Here is a 19707-nt window from a genome sequence, read left to right as displayed (position 1 = left end):
GTTGGAAACGCGGTAAGGCCAAGGGCAGAATTAAGAAATTTAATCATCACTAGTTTGACTGCCATGCTGCAACCTTTCTATAGCCAGATAGGTATCTATTCACTGACTAAAAGCTATCATAATTTCTAAATTAACTAGGTTCCATTAGCAAACGTGTCGGAATTGTCCATGATAGTACGTTATGCCTGTATAGTCTAAAAAGATATGCATGTTTATATTTTCTATTGTTGAAATTTGACTAGATGAACTGATAAAGATACAGGTAGCAGCCAGCACAAAATAATTTACTGATATATAAATAATATTTTATACTTGTTATTGCTGAGTCCGCCTGGTTTCACCTTGTTCCAATGATGAAATTTGCCTCGAAGAACTACTAGGCAATAAAATTGTTGGACCGCGATCAACCGTTTAAGACACATCAGAGATTTAGTTAATTTAGCAATATTTGCAATGTGTTTTATCGTGATCCTTATGATACAAGCTAATCGAAATTTTTCACAGAATGTACGAAAGTAAATTTCATGATACAAGTGCATTGTATACCGTAATTCATAGGGCTACAGTAAGCCTTACAGAAGTTCTGCAGTAAACATTTTACATGGATTATCATGTTATGATTAGTTAATCTATGCATTCGTGATCTGCTCTAGCATATCACTTGTGATAATAATGAAAATCTATAAAACGATTTTAAATCATACAATTTTACTAATAAAAATCAATTCTTGAACTTGTAATAAATGAAAAGCCAAAGACCTGAAAATGTCTTTACAGCATATTATCTGCCGGACTAGGAATTGGAGTAGCTAACCTAGATAAAACCTTTTTTTTCATTTACTTGATTTTCATTGAAGCCCAGTAATGACAGCGGTGCAAATGTCAAACTTTTCTCTACACAGATTTAGTTTGTTATAACAAATTAGTACCTAGAGACTATGCGCATTATTGATTCCGATCATAAACAATAAGAATAACAATAAATAGATTGCAGAAACATAGTTTTTGTATCCACCAATGAAGGATTTCCCATTTCAAATCAATTTATTTGCGGTAACCTAACAAATAGTAATCCCATCATCCCGACAATAGTATTTACATCCAAATAATTAAGAATATCTTGGACATGACTGATTACAAAAATAGCTGGCTATAACGCAATTTTAATTAATTATTGCCACTAAATTCCGGCGCTTAATTATACGGGTTACTTGACAGCATACAGTATAACACTATACAGTACAGTATACAGTAACTAATTTAGAATTAAGATAGATTGTGACCCTTGTTCACTATACAGTAAGTGACATTCCACGTTTGATATATAATAACATATATATACAGGATGCTAGTGTAGTATTGAAGTTGGTTTTGCTACTTTAAGGCGGTATACTAGTATTACTGAATTCAGTAATTACTAGGATGAAAACATTACAAAGTTGAAACAGATTGACTAACTTGAGCTATTATAGATTCAGTTGGTAACATGTTGTCGTATATAAAATTATCTTCTTACGCATTAAATTTTACCTTAGAATTTATATTTTCAATTATTGATGAAAAGTAAATTATATAAGAGGCAGTCTCTATAGCGAATAGGGTTTAATGTAACTGATATGGTAATCATCTTGAAGCATAGGCACCGACTCTATATACCTTTTTAATACACAATTTACTGAGGTAGTTGAACGTAAATAGAATGGACATCGTGTCATTTTATAATCAGGTACGATTTGAACTTTCGTTAATTTGTGATAACGCCCATCGTTTTTCATCGATACTTTTCGCTATTTCGGCATATTGAAGTACAATTTTATCAAATCCCATTCCAATGGCTTCATATGAGCGTAATGATTCGGAAATTGTTGTCAGTTCATTTTCTACTTCAGCTTGTGCAGTGACCAAGTGATGTCTATATCAAATATTAAAGAATGTTTGATAACTAATTTGCTCATTAAGACCATGCTAACAATATATATGTAAACATAAGCATTTCTTTTCATTTGGTATAATCTGAATATCAGCCACCTACTTTATCTGATTTAGTGCAGATACGGTTTCATTGGTATATGAATCTTTCAGTAAATGATTTGCGAGTACACTGTCAGGAAAAATATATATTAATGCATAAATTTGGAGTAATACCGTTTCAAAATAATAAAACATTGTTATAAATAATTTAGGTATTCTTAATTTAAAACTCACCTCAATTTGTTGCACATGGCATCACATTTCGCAGCAAACCAATTGCAAGTTATTGTATCATGGTCCGCCTGATACTTTAAGCGATATTTACGAATAATCTCATCCAATATTTCGATACATTTTTGAATTTCCTAGGACGGATACGTACTGTCAATAAATAGTTGCTATTGCAGAAGTAAGAATATTGCAAATACTAGAGTTGCATGGCTTGGTGCCATACAGTAATGTTTTCCTATACCTGGTAGTATTGCCAGAACTTTCTTCGACGAAGAACTGCAACCTTAGTTAAATTAGCCTTTTCATCATCAACACGACGTTTATCTCGCTCAATTAATTCAGGTAGCTCAGTGATATTAGCAAACGTCATAGGTTCGCCATCTACGGTATATAGTAATGAGCAAGAGCAAATAATTCATACGAATCAATAGATGTAAATTTGTATGCAAGATATTGTGCAATTAGATGTTTCTGTTAACTTTCATGCTAACAAAATAATACATTAAGCTGCCGACACTTTATACAGTATATAAATAAATTAATGTTTACTAAACTGACCATCTTGACTATTAGGATTATAATATTCAGCAAGGTTTTCACATTTCTTCCTGAGCCTAGTCTCTATTTCAGGGATTAGTACTTGCTGTACCGAAGATAGATACTGGTAGAAGAAGCAACAAAGCAGGTTAACGTATGTACTGTATAATGCATATTTCCTATCTATGTATTAATCATAAATTATGAATCATACCTGTTGCACAGATCTTTTACATGGATTCAACTGCGATAGATGTTCACAACTAACACCAAGTAGTGCAAGCTTTGTACCGTCTTTTGTAGTGCCCAAATTGACGTAATCGTTGAGTTCAGCCAACATTAATGATTCGCTTACGATTTTGCATAGCTGTAGCTAAACAATTTTATTACGCAATCAGTTAGCTTTTAGATTGTATATGCATTGACGTTTACCTATAGCATAGTGCTGTAGTCAACAATATTTTTAGAACGTATTCTAGCATCGATACGAAATAGAGTACTGCGAATATTTTAAGAATTGGTCAAGACAACCTGGTTGTTTTTTATCGACGTCGATCCGTTTTTCGGGAGGGATTCACATTCAGTTAAGTATTCTTTGAGTTCATCCAATACGGTCCGTTGTTGTAGAAATGCAAATTTTTGTTTCTTTAATTCCTCATTAGCCTATAAATTTACCAACTAATTTAGTAATGATTATAATAGCAATCAACATTTCTTCATCTATGGAATAATCAAGCAGAACTACTTTTAAGGTACATGCAACGGTATCATTTTCATGTTTCAGTCCAAAATCTCACTTACAGCATTTAATTCTTCATCTAAAGACCTCGTCATACCGTTGGAAGTCAATCTGTAAGCAAGAGAATCGAGTAGTTTACAAAATTCTGGATTTTTCTCTACATCTTCGTCGGTTATCGCGATCGGTAAGGAATCGGCTACTATAGGTTCAAATAAAATAAGATACTGGTAAATGGATAAGCATTCCATCAATCCTTAACCGTTTCAAAGTAATTGCTTTCCTGCGTTTTTAGAATAGCAAGGTTAGTTTTGCTAGGATAAACATTTACAGTATAGTAGTTCTACTGTCAAGCAATTCGACTATACTGGACGATTGATGCTGTAGTGTTGGTGTACTGGCCAGTCATTAGAATCTTGACAATAAAATCAATTCTACGGGGAGCTATCAGTAAGTCGTTGGTCTACTAATCTATTTCAGCTAACTATGAACTAGTGAAGATGTAATTTTCACTTGCAATAATTAATACCGTTGGATTGAAATGCAGTCAATACAGTACTACAGGCGTAGTTTTCATACTGTAGAAGGAAGATTCCTTGATGATTCTTCCACCATTACGAATACAGTACGCGTATTTTGATAGCATTTACAAATTACAGAATCATATACTGTAAGTAGCTAATAAAACTCATCGGCTAAGGATGTCTAGTGGCACAATTCTACTACAGTAGCGTGTGAATATGGTTCTAGTTGGCAGACGTCGCCTTCTACTTACACTTCTCAGTTAGCTCCATTTTGCTTTTTAAGTTACCCGCGTATTTTGACTAAAGGAAGTCGCAGAACCTGCTACAGACACATGGAAGGAAAGGACTCGGGCGTATGGTTTTGCTATGGTACAGTACGCCTGCGTACAGTAGGCCAATTGCTGTGGGTTTTGTAATTGTACAACCGCAGAACCTGCTACAGACACATGGAAGGAAAGGACCCAGGCCTATGGTTTTGCTATGGTACAGTACGCCTGCGTACAGTAAGCCGATTGCTGTGGGTTTTGTAATTGTACAGTACATTGTACTGTGCTATCAGTGTACAGTACAGTACAACGATCCACTGAGTACTGTACTGTACTGTAGACTGGTGTAGCTGTGCTGGAAAAAAAGCAAAGCACTATCGGCTGGTCAATCAACTGGACTAGAACCTATATAATTTATACTGTTAGTTGGCAAACTCAAAGTTTTTACAAACGATTTTACTGTGCCGTTACAGCAGATCTCTGCATGGGCAGGCTGATGTTACTGGGTTTGGGCTGGCGTGAGCTTTACTTTTACTTTTAACTTCGTTTGCAGAGGTCTGCTACCCTAACAGTACTGTACAAATATTATACTGTATATAGATGTAGTAAAATATTTGCTTATTACCAATTACCACCAACATCACACAGTGCATTGTGTACAGTACAGAGTACAGTGTACTGTAAACTGTACACTGTACAGCTGGATGCTTGGAACCGTGCACTTGTACTATCAACGTTGCTGGTAAGCCTGGTACTGCTATATACTGTAGCGGTTACGGATATACGGTATAGTTAAAATGACCAGCAACATCGTCTTCTTACCCATTTCTAGAGTACGAGAAGGCTATTTTCCGTCCGTCCCTTCTCTACTTTTGTGCCTAACTTGCAGCAGTTCCCAGATCCACCTGCAAAGCTGCAACGTTGTTCCATTAGCAAATCAAGACTGTCGTCAAACAAGCTTGGCAAGCAAAGAATTTCAAACTGGTGAAGATATGATCGTTGCTAGCGCTTCTACAACCCATCGGTGTATTACTAAAATCTATCAGTTGTCGAATAGATCATCCTCTATCTTCGGCAGCCTCCTTTCTATATTGCCAAAGCAATGTAGAAATTATAGCATTGTAAACATAGATGCTCGATGGTGTCGATCATCGGCTGTTTCTCTTGGCAACGTTATTTCATACCGTCAATATCAACCAAAGCCAGCGATATTGATGATTACTCAACTTTATTCCACGGATAGTGACAATGAGAAGAAGCAATTTCGAAGTGCTCTAACAGAATCGGATTCTAGGGCGGAAACTCAACTAAGTACTGCGAGAAAAGGTGCCCAGACGACTACTGAATACTCATAGACGCGTACTTTGTATACGTTTTCATATACTGTAAATAACTCAACATCAATCTGAAAATGTGCAATACTTCATGAAATGGTCTCAAGCTACCATAATCATGGTGTAGCCTAGGGACTATCAACAACTCCTTAATAGATCTGTGTGTATACGTGTATGTTGTACTATGTACAATGGTAAAGTCCTAATTATTCCATCACTTACTTACACAAGTCTTAGTATTGTAGGACAGTCCGCAGTTACAAAAAACTCCTTTTTGTTAACTTGCTATCGACAATCAATATGCACGATTGTTAGTTTACCTTGCAATAGAAGGCATATAATTGCATCATTCGCAAGCTATAAATGACCGTTTTTACCATTACCATACAGGCACTTTTGCAAACTCTTCTACGAATGCAGGAACTTGAATAGAACTACTTTTATAGCGCTTTAATAAGAGTATACAGTACGCGCTTGTATTTCTCTGAAGAGAAAGTATAACCCATTTGAGGTTCTATGAACACATCGTCACACTTATTAAGCTTATTAAATATACCCACGATAAATTTTAGAATGTTTACGCATATCATAATTGGTGAAATAATTATATCGTGGTGAGGATTAAGCCTGATCAGACTTCTCTTTATAATTTGCAGTTGCTAAAGCCGGTAAGGATGCAAGCTACTTTGGAGTTATACTAATTGGGTTTGGTATTACAGGTATATTACTAGTGTAAGATAAACTAATTGCGAAATGATAGCCTTTGCTTATCGATATTAGGTTACACAAGCGTAAAAATAAACTAATGTTAAATATTGTAGGATTGTTATCAAATTAATTTTAGTTAGAATAGCAAAAGAACCATGTACATTCTTACATACGCGTCCACTGTTTTCTACTCCGCCTCAGAAAAATTTAATATCGCATTATTACTCGTAATTATGATCAACTGAGCAGTAGCGTTGCTGTCAACGCGTAATGGCTAATGCAATCAGTGTAGCGCAATATTTAGCAAGGACATCGATCCCGTATATATCACAATAACGTTTTAAAAATTTACTTAATATAGGTATCCTCTTCTGGAGCGTTTTTAGGGAATTATTCTCCAGTAACAGTGCCAATAATATATATTCTCATACCCTGAAATTAGTCAAGAGTAATCAACAAGTACGTACTTATTTCCCATAATAATAATTAATTTTTTTCTAAATACAGGATACCTGGTCTAGGTAACATCCGAACTTTTTTATTTATCATCTCTTTAGAGATATTGTCATGGACATGACTATTCGTGTTGTTAACTATTGCAATGTGAAGATGTAATGACTCTCTATTAATAGGTTATTGATGCTCTTGGCACTCCAATAACAGCTCATGGCGATCAGTCAGGAAGAAATAGATATCGAAATATTAGGTACCATTAAGTTGTTATAGTGATGCTATTTCGCTATTTTAAGCAATACTATACTTATTTTACTGCATGTACGTACGTTATCATCACGTTTGCTTTTTATAGATTAGTGTAATTGCTATTTTTCCATATTTTCCTATTGTAATGAAGAAGTTTTCTTGTACATTGATTTGATATTAACCTAAGTTAACATTACTACAAATTTTTAATTTAACAGTAGCCAAGAATATATTGTCGACGACGTGAACTATATGAGAGTAAGATATTATATCAATGGTACAAGGAATAAAGGAACCGTACACGTCGATTTGAAAGAGGTTAATGATTTATGCGATGACATATATGTAAATTAAATTAAATCCTCCGTGAAAGTGTATTACCTCTAATGATGTAAAATTATTTTGTTTAAAATTGGATGTCACAAAAATAACTTTTTTTTATAATTTTTGATGCTAGGTATCAAGAGGTAACTACGATTATCGCTATATTCTTGTGGAATTAACAGGATATCAAAGAGGAACAATTATGGTTGAAGACAATCGCTAGATTGGCTGCCTTTATATTAGCTCTCTATTTGTAATAATGAAATTTAAGATAGAACAAATCAAATTCTTTCATATAACGGACCCATCTAGAGAGATGAAGTACTAGCTGTCCATATATGCAATGTGTTATTTTGCAAGTATTCGCATTGTACTAAGTATTCAAATATCATTTTATTTCTTTACTTCGAATTTAAAAATCATCTTTTTAAATCAATAAGCTGACATGATATTCAAGCACAATTGTAATATAAGGAAATCGATTAAAAACTTCTCGATTCTTTGTACCGCTCATTATTTCAAAAATATTAAGCAATGCCATCTAGATATTTTCAAAGCTGGCTTTAAAGTTGACATAGAAAATGATAAAATCATATACTTTAAGGCATAAGTACATTATTTCAAAAGATGATAGAATTTTTCGCCTCTACTTTTAAAAAACTGCATAGACAATTTCTGGTTATTTATACTTAGGATTAATGGATGGCACATTAGACAGCAATACGTAATAAGATGTTGGCAATAAGATATTTTAACAAAGTCAACGTCGTTTTAGTAGATCCTTCAATTTTAATTAAGTGAAGCTAATAAAATTTTGATGCTCTTAGAACAAATATTGATACAATGAATCATTTACAAATATCAGATGTATGCAGTTTTGTACTAGCAATATCTACGATCTGTTACATACAATCCCATCAACTTTTGTACAGTACGTTGTTTTACAATCATCATAGTCGTTGATGCTACTACGGACCCTGTTTAGCAAGATTAAAGTTTATTAAATGCGTGTACGCGATAGTGTCTATAGCGTACTATAAATCATAATTATCAAAAATTATAAATCAGTAGTGACATAAATGAAGTAGATTTTTTCAGTAAAATTAAAGATAGCAAACTAATAATTTTCAAAGTTGATATTCTATCTTGTAAATTGGATCGACACCTTTATTTAGCAACTACTTTAATAAATTGGACGAAACCCATCGGCTACTTGTCACATCGCTATTGTTGTGAAGCTTGTTGCTAGTAGATGATTTGAAGGTAACGCTAGCTTTTAATAAAGGTAAATAATTCGACATTTTAACACGCAATTTACAATGTAAAGTTTCATTCTCTTCTCTTAAGTTGTTAAAGTCACGGCGTAATTTAACAAACTCCTTGAAATGCCCGCCCATACTTGGATTTACCGCTTTGGCATATAAATTATTCATTCTTTCCAAATCTACTGATAAATTAGAAACTTGATCAGCTAATACACTCCTTTCTTCACGTAGTGATACAGTTGAATTTTCCAATTCTTCCATTTGATGTATACGCTTTTTAACCTTTTTTTGTAATTCTTTATTAGAGGAAATTAGTTTTTGATTTTCTCGACCAGTAAATAGGATTTTTTCACTTAGTATGTTAACTTGAGCTGTTTCTTCTTTAATAATTTCTTCCTTCATTTTAATTTGTCGTTCCAATTCTTCGATCCTCTGGGTCGACATTTTTAAAGATTGTTTTGTACTTTTCACTTTTTCGTAATAGCTATTAGATTCTTCCCTAATTTTATTTTTTTCTTGCAGTACTTTTTCATTAACTAATTTAAGATCTTCAATTTTCTTTATTGCTCTGTCCAATTCACTGAACAATTCCTAAAATAGTTTGGCATCAACTGATTAATCTAATAATTTTCTTTCGTATTTTATTACAATAATCTACTGATAAGAGCTTTATTACCGTATAAAATATAAATAGAGAGAGAGAATATTTACGTTATTAAGTTACCCGTATATAAGAAAGTAGCAAGTTCTTTTACCTTAATTTTATCTTCATACTGATTTGCAAGTTTGGTTTTAGCTAATAAAGCTTTATTTTCCTCCTCTAAAGTTTTCACGCGGTCTCGCATCTAAAATTCATTAGAAAAAAATGAATAAAAGTGTTTAGATGCATATACCATGTATTATCAAGAATGATTTATTACAATTTTCTAGGACAAGGGATTTATCATTAACAATTATTTTCGAATGGTAGCGATAACTCAGTGATAGTTTATTAGATGTTTATTTTTATCTTACATTTTGTACTTCATTTTGCCATTGCTTTCCAACCTCAAGCTTTCCCTTCATTAGTTGTACAACCTATCATTAATGATAGCAGATATTAACAAACTCGCGCTCTTTTAACTATGAGACTGATTTCTTGTCCCTTATTTCCTGAAAGTATAACGAGTTACACGAAATGGGCAAGGGAGTAAACTTTGCATTTTACCGCATTAAGATGAAAAAATTATCCGATTACATTGGACAGTATATAGCCCTTAATCGGCTGACTTTCACTTACAGTAATATCAATTTATCATTAGAATATGAGGCTAACTACGCGATTAATAATAATATTATAAGTTTTTAAGTCGTATGCGATCTTTCTTTACTAGTTACCTCTGCTTGATGTTTCGATTCAAGTTCTGCGATTTTAGCTTCTAAGCCATCTTCTGATTCTCTTTTTAGTTCTTCGAAACGTCGATCGGCTAATCTGATATTTTCATTAGCATCGGCGAGTTGATCCTAGTGAATGAAAGGAAGTTTATAAATCTATTGTTAGCATTGAAGATTAGTAACATTGTACAAGGTAATTAGCGAACTATCTTGACGCGCATCTGGTCTGATCTTAATATATTATACAAGTCACAAAAGTTAGATAGAATAAAACAGAGACATTATCTGCTTGTCACTTTCTCACCTCTAAGTCGGCAATTTTATTTTCTAGTTCACCTTTTTGCTTCAAGATTAATTGCAAATAGTTTAAAGTTTTAATATGTTTGGAGGTTAAGCGTTCAGCTTGTGACTCCGGCTGCATATTGAATATACGTGTACAGCAATAACTTTATCGTCGATATCGAAGGGTTTGTATTAAAATTGTAAGTTCTTCAAATTCATGTGATACATTGGTCGATATTATAATCGATAAGAATAGATGTCTTGAAGGTTAATGAGAGGCCAAATGATCTAATCTCTTAACTAACCTCTTCCAGCAGGTTTACGAATTTGTAAATTCGTCCTCGATTTTTTCTCAGTCCATGAATTGTGTGGAGCAATCACGTACGTAAGTAGATTGCAGTTAATTAATTAAAAAAGTAAAAAACTTTGAAATAGAAGAGGTTAAATTACAAATATTCTTTATATAACACAGTCGATGGTAAGATTGAGAATGCCAATCATCGACTTATTTCAAGCTGGTAAAGGTAAATTATGAAAAGTATTAGGAAGTAGTAGTCTCTGTATACCAAGGTACAGGTAGTTCGTTCACGGTAGGGAACTCGACGAGCTAAAAGTGTTACAAGATGTACTCGTAGTTTGCATGTACATAGTGCGGTGAATAGTTGTATTGTTGATGAAATATTTCCCTGTATAAGAGAGTTATACAATAGATCAATCACCATTAGACAAAGCTATTTTTTCACTGCCACTGCCTTAATAAACGCACTCCGTAAATAAACCTCAAGCGGAAAGTAAGAACTCTGCGTTGCTATAGTGACGAAGTAGTTTACAATACCTCTCTCGCAGTTGCAAGGACTACGAAAGAATAAGTCTATCAAATGTAATTAAGCTTGAACTATTTATGATACGGTAATGCGCAGAGAATTATCATTAGGCGCATCTGATCGAGGTTTCCCATAATTTGTATTGAATTATTTCACGCAGAGATCTCGACATGTATCTATCGTGCAGTATAATTCATGTAAGTAAATTACAATATGCAGTAAGGATTGCCTACCAAGGTGTCCCACCGTTTGGTATTGATGACAACATCATACCGTTGTTCATTTATTATGAAGTCAATTAACGTTTATAGCATAGGCTTTAGTCAATATTCCATTTGGATACTTTCGCATGATGGTCATGTATTACTTCAATTGTAAATTCAACACTTTTTTTTCTACTCAACAGTCTTGAATTACAACTTTTCCTCTCTTTCTGTAGTCATAAGCTATGTACGCGTATGTAGAAAGTTATTGACCACCTCGTCAACGACTGGTAGAAAAATGAAAAAGGGGATAGGAAACGGCCGTCAATGCCAAATCATTGGGAGGCTGATCATTTTGCCGGTCATTTTACTATACGGTCGGTATCCATGACACCGTATACCACCATACTGTACTGTATAAAATCAATGAGCAGCTAATTTCGATATTCATCGGGACAGTATGGTGTGCCGTTACACATGTACGATACAGATGAAATGAAGAGGAAAATAAACCGCTTGGCAATTATTACTACAGTCAACGACCGTTTCCTGTCCCTTTTCTTTCTTTTTTGCTGTCGTTCCGTCTGGTCGGATCCCGTCGCGTTTCGGTCCGGTCAGAAGTCTGTAACATCTTCATTAATGGTAGTACAGTAGACTAGTTACGGGACAAACAGGACGGGAAGTGAAGTGAAAATACTGTAAAATGCGATGGGATGGAAGGAGATGAGACATACTGTACTGTACTGTATTTTCTCAACTGGTGATGAAATGGAACCGTATCTACTGTAGAATGTACTGTACAGTGTACAGGACAGTATACTGTACAGTACACAGTGTACTGTACTGTACATACTGTAGATACGGTTCGGAACGATCGTGGAACGGTACAGCGATACATTTACTGTGCAGTCTGAACTGGTGATGAAATGGTCACTAAAACTAAAACCATACAGTACAATAAGGTACCATACACATTGTACAGTACAGTACTGTACAGTATAATAACTGTCATTGCGAAAACGCAGAGCGCGATTTGCCAACAATGATACTTGCCAATGACAAAGACTTTTAACCAATTTTACGGGAAAAATGTAGAATTTTTTGAGAAATAAGAACGAAACTGGCATTTCTTAGTTATTAGGCTACAACGACATCTAGAATTGATCTAGTTTGGGCCTGATTTAACTTACACAATTCTATCTTTTCAGGGTGGCATCGAAATTAATCTGACTCTGTACTCCCCAAGTTTTTACACACGATTGGAACAGTAGCTGCAAAGTACAGCATACTCAGTGTACAGTGTACAGTACAGAACTAAACTACTGTACACTGTACACTGTGGACTGGTGAGTCACCGTGAGTATGCAACGCGGTGCGTACGGTACAGTACAGTACAGGGCTGTGGCACTGCTCTGTCTGTCAGTACTGTACGTTGACTCACGCTTGTGGAAAATCAATCTCCAGTTGTCCGGACAGTGTCAAGATTGATTCATCAGCGCCATAAGAAGAAGGAAGATTGTACTGACTGTGTTGGCAAATTGAAATCATGATAACTAAACCAGAGAAAGTAGTCGTCCATCCTACGGTCTTATTAAGCGTAGTAGATCATTTTAAAAGGTTAAATGATAAAAGAGTGGTTGGTATCTTGCTTGGTTCTTTGAAAGGTCAAATTTTAGATGTATCCAATAGCTTTGCTGGTAAGAGAGTTTTGAATTTTTTCCATCTCTTTCCAAACCAAATGATACTACTTGAGTGCAACATGCAGTCATCGTTGTACATTGAATAGTTGCCAGCGTATACGATAGCTAAAACATTGAAATACTCGACTGAAAGAAATTGAATTGACTGCAAGGGAGCTAGTCTGCTGGCAAATAGCTTTAAAAATACACCACTGACAGTCTAACAATTGAGCTACGGTAGAATTGGACAATACAACATACAGTGATGGATTCAATGGCTGTACTGTACACTAGGTTAATAGATGGACCCAATCAATGAAACATTTCATTGAAGGAAACTACATTAATAACAACAACTTGTCCACTTAGGAATATCACTAAAGATACCATAAATATTGGATCAGTCAGAGTGGTTAAACCACTATCAAATTGTCCAGTACTTGTCTGTATAGTAGATGATGTCATGAATTCATAATATTCATTAAAAGACGTATCCTCTGCGCCTTTTTTAGTTCCATTCGAAGAAGAAGAAAAAAATCCTGATATCTGGTACCTAGATCATGATTATCTAGAAAACATGTATGCCATGTTCAAAAAAGTCAACGGTAAAGTTAATGCTAAAAATAGCTCATTGATTGAGCCTTGCACATTTACTTTTCAAATTGTAATTTTGCACTCCATTGAACTGATCTTACGGTCATTCATTTGCCTACCTTTTCCAACACCATCACCATTCAAAAGTAAATGGGTTCTTTCTTTTGACTCTATATAGCTCGTGAGAAAGTGGTTGGTTGGTATCATACCGGACCGAAAATCCACAGTAATGATATATCCGTCAACGAAGTCTTAAAACGCTTCGTAGCAAATCCGGTGAGTACAGTAAAATGATGGTAGAATTGGTAATTAACTACAAAAAAAATGACACTATACAGCTGGATCAGTCTAGCACCAATGCTTGCAGGTCATATTTTAGTAAGCTAGTATTGATTGTATGGATTCACTATACATTAGGTTTTAGTCATTATTGATGCTCAACCTAAAGATTTGGGGATTCCGACGGATGCTTTTATAGCGATCGAAGAAGTCCATGACGTAAGTTTACTATTCAGTAAGGATTTTTAAACAGTCTTACTTAAGAAATGTGCTGGACTATTACATTGACTATGGAATATCTCTAGGATGGCACACCAACAAGTAAAACTTTTGAGAACCTACCTAGTGAAATTGGCGCAGAAGAGCCTGAAGAAGTTGGAGTAGAACACTTGTTAAGGTCTATATTGAATTTGTTTTAAATCTTATTGTACTACAGCGGTAGTTTAACTATCCCCCTTTTTAATGCTGTTGATGAATACAACTAATAAAATGATTGAATCTTTAGAGATATAAAAGATTCCACGGCTGGAACATTGTCTCAACGCATCACCAGTTATTTACAATCTTTAAAAGGAGCGCAGTTAGAACTGGACGGAATCACAAAATACTTAGATAAAGTGATACAGGGAAAATTGCCTCTCAATCATCAAACAATTTATACATTACAAGAAATAAATAATTTGTTGCCGAATGTGAACGTTGAAGAGTTTGCTAAAACATTCACTGTCAAAACAAACGACCAGATGTTGGTGATGTATTTAGCTTCAATGATACGAGCTATTATTGCCTTGCATAATCTGATCAATAACAAAGAAGCGAATAGAAATGCCGAACTAAACGAAGAAAGTAGTTCTGATAAACCGGATAAATCGGATAACCAAGGTATGTATCGATCTATATTTTACTCACACCGTAATTTCATCTAGAATACATTATAATCCATTACTTTCGACATGAAATTGAGTACAATACTCAAGACTATTACTGACATAAATTTATAGGTTCGTCTAGCAATTCTCAGAAATCAGACGAGCAAAAGGGGTCATCGGATAGTTCGAATTCGAAGGAATCTAAAAATGAAAAGTAGGCTTTTATTATTGATTAACCAACTCTACTTGCTAGGGCTACGTCGCCTAATTGGTATAGTCAACGCCATGAGTATTTTATAACTTTCTATGTTATTTGTTATTATATCTTGATAAACGACGTCTTCCTTATCCATTTTTGTAAATGATACAATACATAAATTTTTAGATTTTCCTCTGTTCTCTGAAAGATCTGTTAAAGAGCTCCTAAAATTTTGACATGAAATGGATTGCATAATGCAATCACTGTTCATCAATTGGAGATAATTAAAATATTCGTGAGATTAATGTAACTCATGCACCGTACGACGTACATTCAAAGTTGATGTATTGTAGATTTACTGAGTTTCTCTTTTATGTAATTTTCTTTAATTAGATAAATTCGGTGAGAATAAAGAGAATGTATATAATCTAAATCTTCACTATAACATGATTGAGTTGCAGGTTAGCATGAAATGATTTGCAAGGATGCAATTACCTACCTGGTAACGGCTTGGCGATAATATTCTAGTGCCTAAAAACTGTGTTATGGAAAATCAATGCTATTTTTCGTAATTGCATCCCTACATTCAAGCATGGACTACTGGGTCTTCTTCTAGTAGTCCATGACCCGGGCAACAAGTTGCCTACTCGATATCTGCCCTTCCGATTGCTCTAGATATTGAATTACAGCAGTTCACTTTACAGCCCTATTTACCGACACCAGTATGTCACGAAGTGCAATAGCCTGAATCTTTGCCATGAATTCAACCGCTGATGCGAGTAGAAATACACTGCAAAGTTTTCATTATAATGATTACAGTACATAATAGTAATCAAGCTAGTCTACGGAGATTCTACTCCAATTCGATAGTTTAAAATCGAAATAACCCCTAAATACTGTCCGAACGTACACCCTTAGTATTTCGAACTGCTACTGTATCGGCAAGAGTATCTAACATAAGATTCCAAAAGTAAATTTTAAATGGAATGGATACTTGATAGACATCATCTAATTACGTCAAAGAGGTAGCATTTTGATGGGCATCTGTATTTGCGGTAGTCGCAGATTGAAGAGTTGTGAAAACTGCAGATACGCGTGTATCCGATGGCTAAAATGCTCGAAATTTGCAATTTTTTTGCAGATCTATATTTCTAGATACTAGGAACTGTAAAACGTGAAAGATCAAATTAACTACTGCATATGATCGCATTACGCCATGCATCAATGAAATTCATTTTTTTGGTGCATAACCGGTAGCCGCTATAAAGTTAGCTGTTATATTAAATTTCAATAGCTGCAGAGTAGCGATACACAGCAATTAGTCACTTTCGAAACTTACAGTTTCAGCTCAAAGAAACATCATGGCACGTATATTATTATTCACAGAAGACACGAACGAAAGTTTTTATTTGATTATAACATTTGACAAATCTAATATACAACAAACAATATCTTTATTGCTTTGATGCGCGTCTACGTTTTTTCACTTCGCCGTTAATTAGCCTGGCTTTCTGTAATTACAAAATTGAAATAGATCATGATTAACAAATAGCATACTTTATTATTATGAGAGAGAAGTACCAATCGATTACTTCAGTGCTCGTGCTACTGCTTGAAGCATAAAGCTGATCAATATTTAGCATTCAGCAGAACCGTCTGATGCAAGTAGTTCACTCATTATTGTATATTGATCACATTAAACTGGCGAGTGGAACTTCCACTAAAGTAATATATACGTAACTAAATGGTGAAATTACAGTAAGTTAAAGATAAATCTAATCTTATCATGACGATAGCGCACCTTTTGTTTAGCTCTCTTGACTTTAAATCGATCAAAATCGGTCAGATTTCTTCTAACAGTTCGTGTCCGAAGCTTCTTAGCCCAAGCAGTTTCATTCCACTTTTCCAGAATTTTCTCAGAATCGAAAGCTTGTCTCACTTTCTTGGAATGAACAGAGTGAGCTAACTTAGGTAGAACGAATGTGGTCAATGACATGTTTGAAAAGTTCATGGCTTGTCGTTTGACATTCGTAGATGGTCCATCTACCAAAGCCTGGAGAGAAAATCAAATTGAACAGAAGTGAATTTTGATTCGTTATCAATTGTATATCGAGGATTTTAATGGTACATACGATGCTATCAGTTTCAGTATTACACATCATGATACAGTATTATAACGATTTAGTTATTAAGAATTTCTACGATGCGTTGAACTTGACTGAATATGGTATAATTACATAGTAATGTCTGCTGCATCCACTGTAATTGAGAGTAGATAGCAACGTATTTGCAAGTTGTTCGAGGAATCAATTCAATTAGCACAGTAAGTCCAAACAGTGTGTACAACATTATTAATACTAGTACTATTCATGCTACCTATCTAACATTGCGTCTGATTACAGTCAACTCATGATATTGTTGTCATTAATTGCATCGTATCATGCTTACCCTTCTTTGGTCGATTACATCAACTATAACACATAGTTTACCAGCGTCTGGGCCAGTGTTGACCAGTACAACACGACCGATTTCCACAAATCGCGTAAAAACCTGAACAATATCAATATGCCATCATTACATCTGGTGAAATATACACATTGAATACAACACTCATAAGAAAGAGTATTAAAATTGCCCTACTAAGTAGGTGTTTGATATGTAACTTATTCTTGAGCATTACAGTATCCTCTTTTGCGTCCATACATTATACTACACACTACTGTACGCGCATACTGCATTCTGTAACGGGTGCCATCATGAAGACGGAAAAATGTTTTATTACAGTAAAATATGCTAAATATCCAGTATCGATGGAGAATCATTTCATCAACCGAACTATCAAAGCAAACTATCAAGAATTTTCACCAACAAGCACAAGTTGTGAATACTAATTGGCATTATTAGCGTCGATATTGGAAAAAGTGAAACGGACATTTTCACGCGTAGGAAGTGCAATTGCCTGGGCTATTTGAGTTATTCAAGCAAAATATCACCGAATTGAAAGCATGTAATACAATTTCTGGATACTCTATAGCAACAATATTACATTATTCACGTCGATCATTCAAAACTGAAATTGGTTTAAGATGTGTCGATAGTCCAAATTGCAAATAACGAATGTCGATAGTCTATTTGTTACCTACCATTTTCGCTGAGTTGGAAAAGAGAAAGACCTAGCTGTCGCGTGGAGTGATGAAAAGCCCCGGATGAAGTCACGAGGGAGGGTAATCTCACCGTCCAGTCAAGAAAAAGTACTGTCCGTCCAAGCACGGGCTTACAACTGTACCGTACGTACTGTACATCTTAGTACTTGGTATTGTGCATCCATTGTGCAGTACAGTAATTTTTACAGTACTGTACAGTACAGTACTGTACAGTATGAGAACAGGGAAGAGAGAGAGAGAGAGAGAGAAGGACGGAAGGAGGTCATGGTTCACGGTACAATACTGTACTTACTGTACACTGTACTGTACACTGATGGCTAGCTAATAATAAAAACTAGTCCTACAGTACAGTATAGTACTGTACACTGTACAGTACTGTACTACTGTATGCAGTAGACGGATGGCGTCGAATAAAAAGTAGTCTTATAGTATGTCTACCACAGTCCACCATGGCCATTCTACACAGTTTCAGTGGTACTCAGTATATACCGTACCATATATACTAAACCATAGGAATCAACTCTGTAGTTTTGATTCGATGGAACTGAGCGATTCGATCTCTATGATAGCTAATACAAGACTAATGAAATAAATCTCCAGTACAGCCATCAACTATCAAGAAATCACTCCTTTAGTCTAGCAGTCCTTCTGTCCTGCAACTGGATGACGTCGGAAACTTGGGAGTCTAGTACAGTATTTCCAGTCCAGCCCACTACAGTACACTACACTAGTTTTACCAGTGCTGAATGTGCACCAGTACTCCATGATAAACAGCACGTACAGCGTTGGAGGCTGACCCTACACTAGACGGACGACTCCCACCATGGAGCGAAAAAAATGTTGCCTTTAGTGCGCTGTTGGTCTGGACGGTACAGCCATTACTATAGCAGTGGTACAGATGTATTTACCCTGAGTGTCAATCAGTACAGTACCAATATTGTACTGTCGTAGCCGTAAAACACAACATTGCTGCACTTGACTAGCCAGACTGCAGTCTCCTTGTAGCCATCCATTGCCAGTGCAAGCTGAAAAAAGCCGCCGGAATACTCTAATAATTCCAGGAATCAAGGGAAAATGGTGGGGTAAGTAAACTAACTTAGTGCTAGAATAATGGTATAGATTATCCGCCACGACTAATAACACCAGGATGTTGACTTTTGGACTGTAAAACGACTAAAAACGAGTGTCCACTCTTGTACTCTACTCTATTGCTTGAATCCAGGATAGCCATGACTACCTTATAAGTGGAAATGTTATATGCTGTATGATATTGCATAGGATGATCGAAAAATAGATCAGAAAGAAAAGTATAAAAAGTAAGATACAGAGCTCATCCGTGTCTGCCTTAATATTAGAAGGAATGCAGAGAAATAGATTACTGTCACTACTTGTGCAAGAGTCATAACCAAATCATGCAAGCACTCCTAGCCTCTACTCGATCAATTGTAATAGCTATAATTATCGAGAATACATATCTCAACTACTGAAGTTTACCTCGATATCTGTCACACTGTAATACCATTTTGTATTTTGATCTGATATCTGCAATTATTCATTCTAGTTAACAAGAAAAAGTCCGAATAGATTCATAATACATTGTTCACTGCATGCGGTCACAGTATTCACGATCGGCCAGTAGTTA

General features: G+C 35.1%; 5 protein-coding genes across 5 annotated transcripts; 2 read left to right on the top strand and 3 right to left on the bottom strand.

The window, feature by feature from the left end:
• Positions 1–1722: 1722 nt before the first annotated feature.
• TRIADDRAFT_55725 (uncharacterized protein) lies at positions 1723–4269 on the bottom strand (the record flags this gene model as incomplete). Its single annotated transcript, XM_002111532.1, has 9 exons — positions 1723–1912; positions 2033–2101; positions 2206–2336; positions 2444–2583; positions 2761–2863; positions 2954–3112; positions 3271–3402; positions 3541–3677; positions 4251–4269. The coding sequence occupies 9 exons, from the start codon at positions 4267–4269 to the stop codon at positions 1723–1725; spliced, it is 1080 nt and encodes a 359-aa protein (XP_002111568.1).
• A 793-nt stretch (positions 4270–5062) lies between these two features.
• TRIADDRAFT_55724 (uncharacterized protein) lies at positions 5063–7556 on the top strand (the record flags this gene model as incomplete). The annotated part of the gene is made up of 6 exons (XM_002112028.1): positions 5063–5591; positions 6256–6318; positions 6669–6766; positions 6940–7013; positions 7228–7327; positions 7467–7556. 6 exons carry the CDS (start codon positions 5063–5065, stop codon positions 7554–7556), a joined length of 954 nt encoding a protein of 317 aa, XP_002112064.1.
• Positions 7557–8511: 955 nt separating this feature from the next.
• On the bottom strand, positions 8512–10393 carry TRIADDRAFT_55723 (uncharacterized protein; the record flags this gene model as incomplete). Its single annotated transcript, XM_002111531.1, has 5 exons — positions 8512–9189; positions 9354–9443; positions 9613–9675; positions 9976–10101; positions 10277–10393. The coding sequence occupies 5 exons, from the start codon at positions 10391–10393 to the stop codon at positions 8512–8514; spliced, it is 1074 nt and encodes a 357-aa protein (XP_002111567.1).
• A 2434-nt stretch (positions 10394–12827) lies between these two features.
• TRIADDRAFT_23419 (uncharacterized protein) lies at positions 12828–14759 on the top strand (the record flags this gene model as incomplete). Its single annotated transcript, XM_002112027.1, has 6 exons — positions 12828–12978; positions 13473–13565; positions 13733–13830; positions 13972–14052; positions 14139–14230; positions 14339–14759. The coding sequence occupies 6 exons, from the start codon at positions 12828–12830 to the stop codon at positions 14757–14759; spliced, it is 936 nt and encodes a 311-aa protein (XP_002112063.1).
• Positions 14760–16284: 1525 nt separating this feature from the next.
• TRIADDRAFT_37572 (expressed hypothetical protein) lies at positions 16285–18072 on the bottom strand. The gene is made up of 4 exons (XM_002111530.1): positions 18045–18072; positions 17350–17451; positions 16703–16954; positions 16285–16412 (listed from the first exon to the last, which is right to left on the bottom strand). The coding sequence occupies exons 1-4, from the start codon at positions 18045–18047 to the stop codon at positions 16356–16358; spliced, it is 414 nt and encodes a 137-aa protein (XP_002111566.1). The 5' UTR covers positions 18048–18072; the 3' UTR covers positions 16285–16355.
• Between the last annotated feature and the right edge of the window lie 1635 nt (positions 18073–19707).

Source organism: Trichoplax adhaerens, genomic scaffold (genome assembly GCF_000150275.1).
Source record: "Trichoplax adhaerens TRIADscaffold_4 genomic scaffold, whole genome shotgun sequence".
In the NCBI taxonomy this organism is placed as follows: Eukaryota; Metazoa; Placozoa; class Uniplacotomia; order Trichoplacea; family Trichoplacidae; genus Trichoplax; species Trichoplax adhaerens.
Note: the sequence above shows the minus strand (reverse complement) of the source record. Positions and strands in the feature narration are given on the sequence as shown.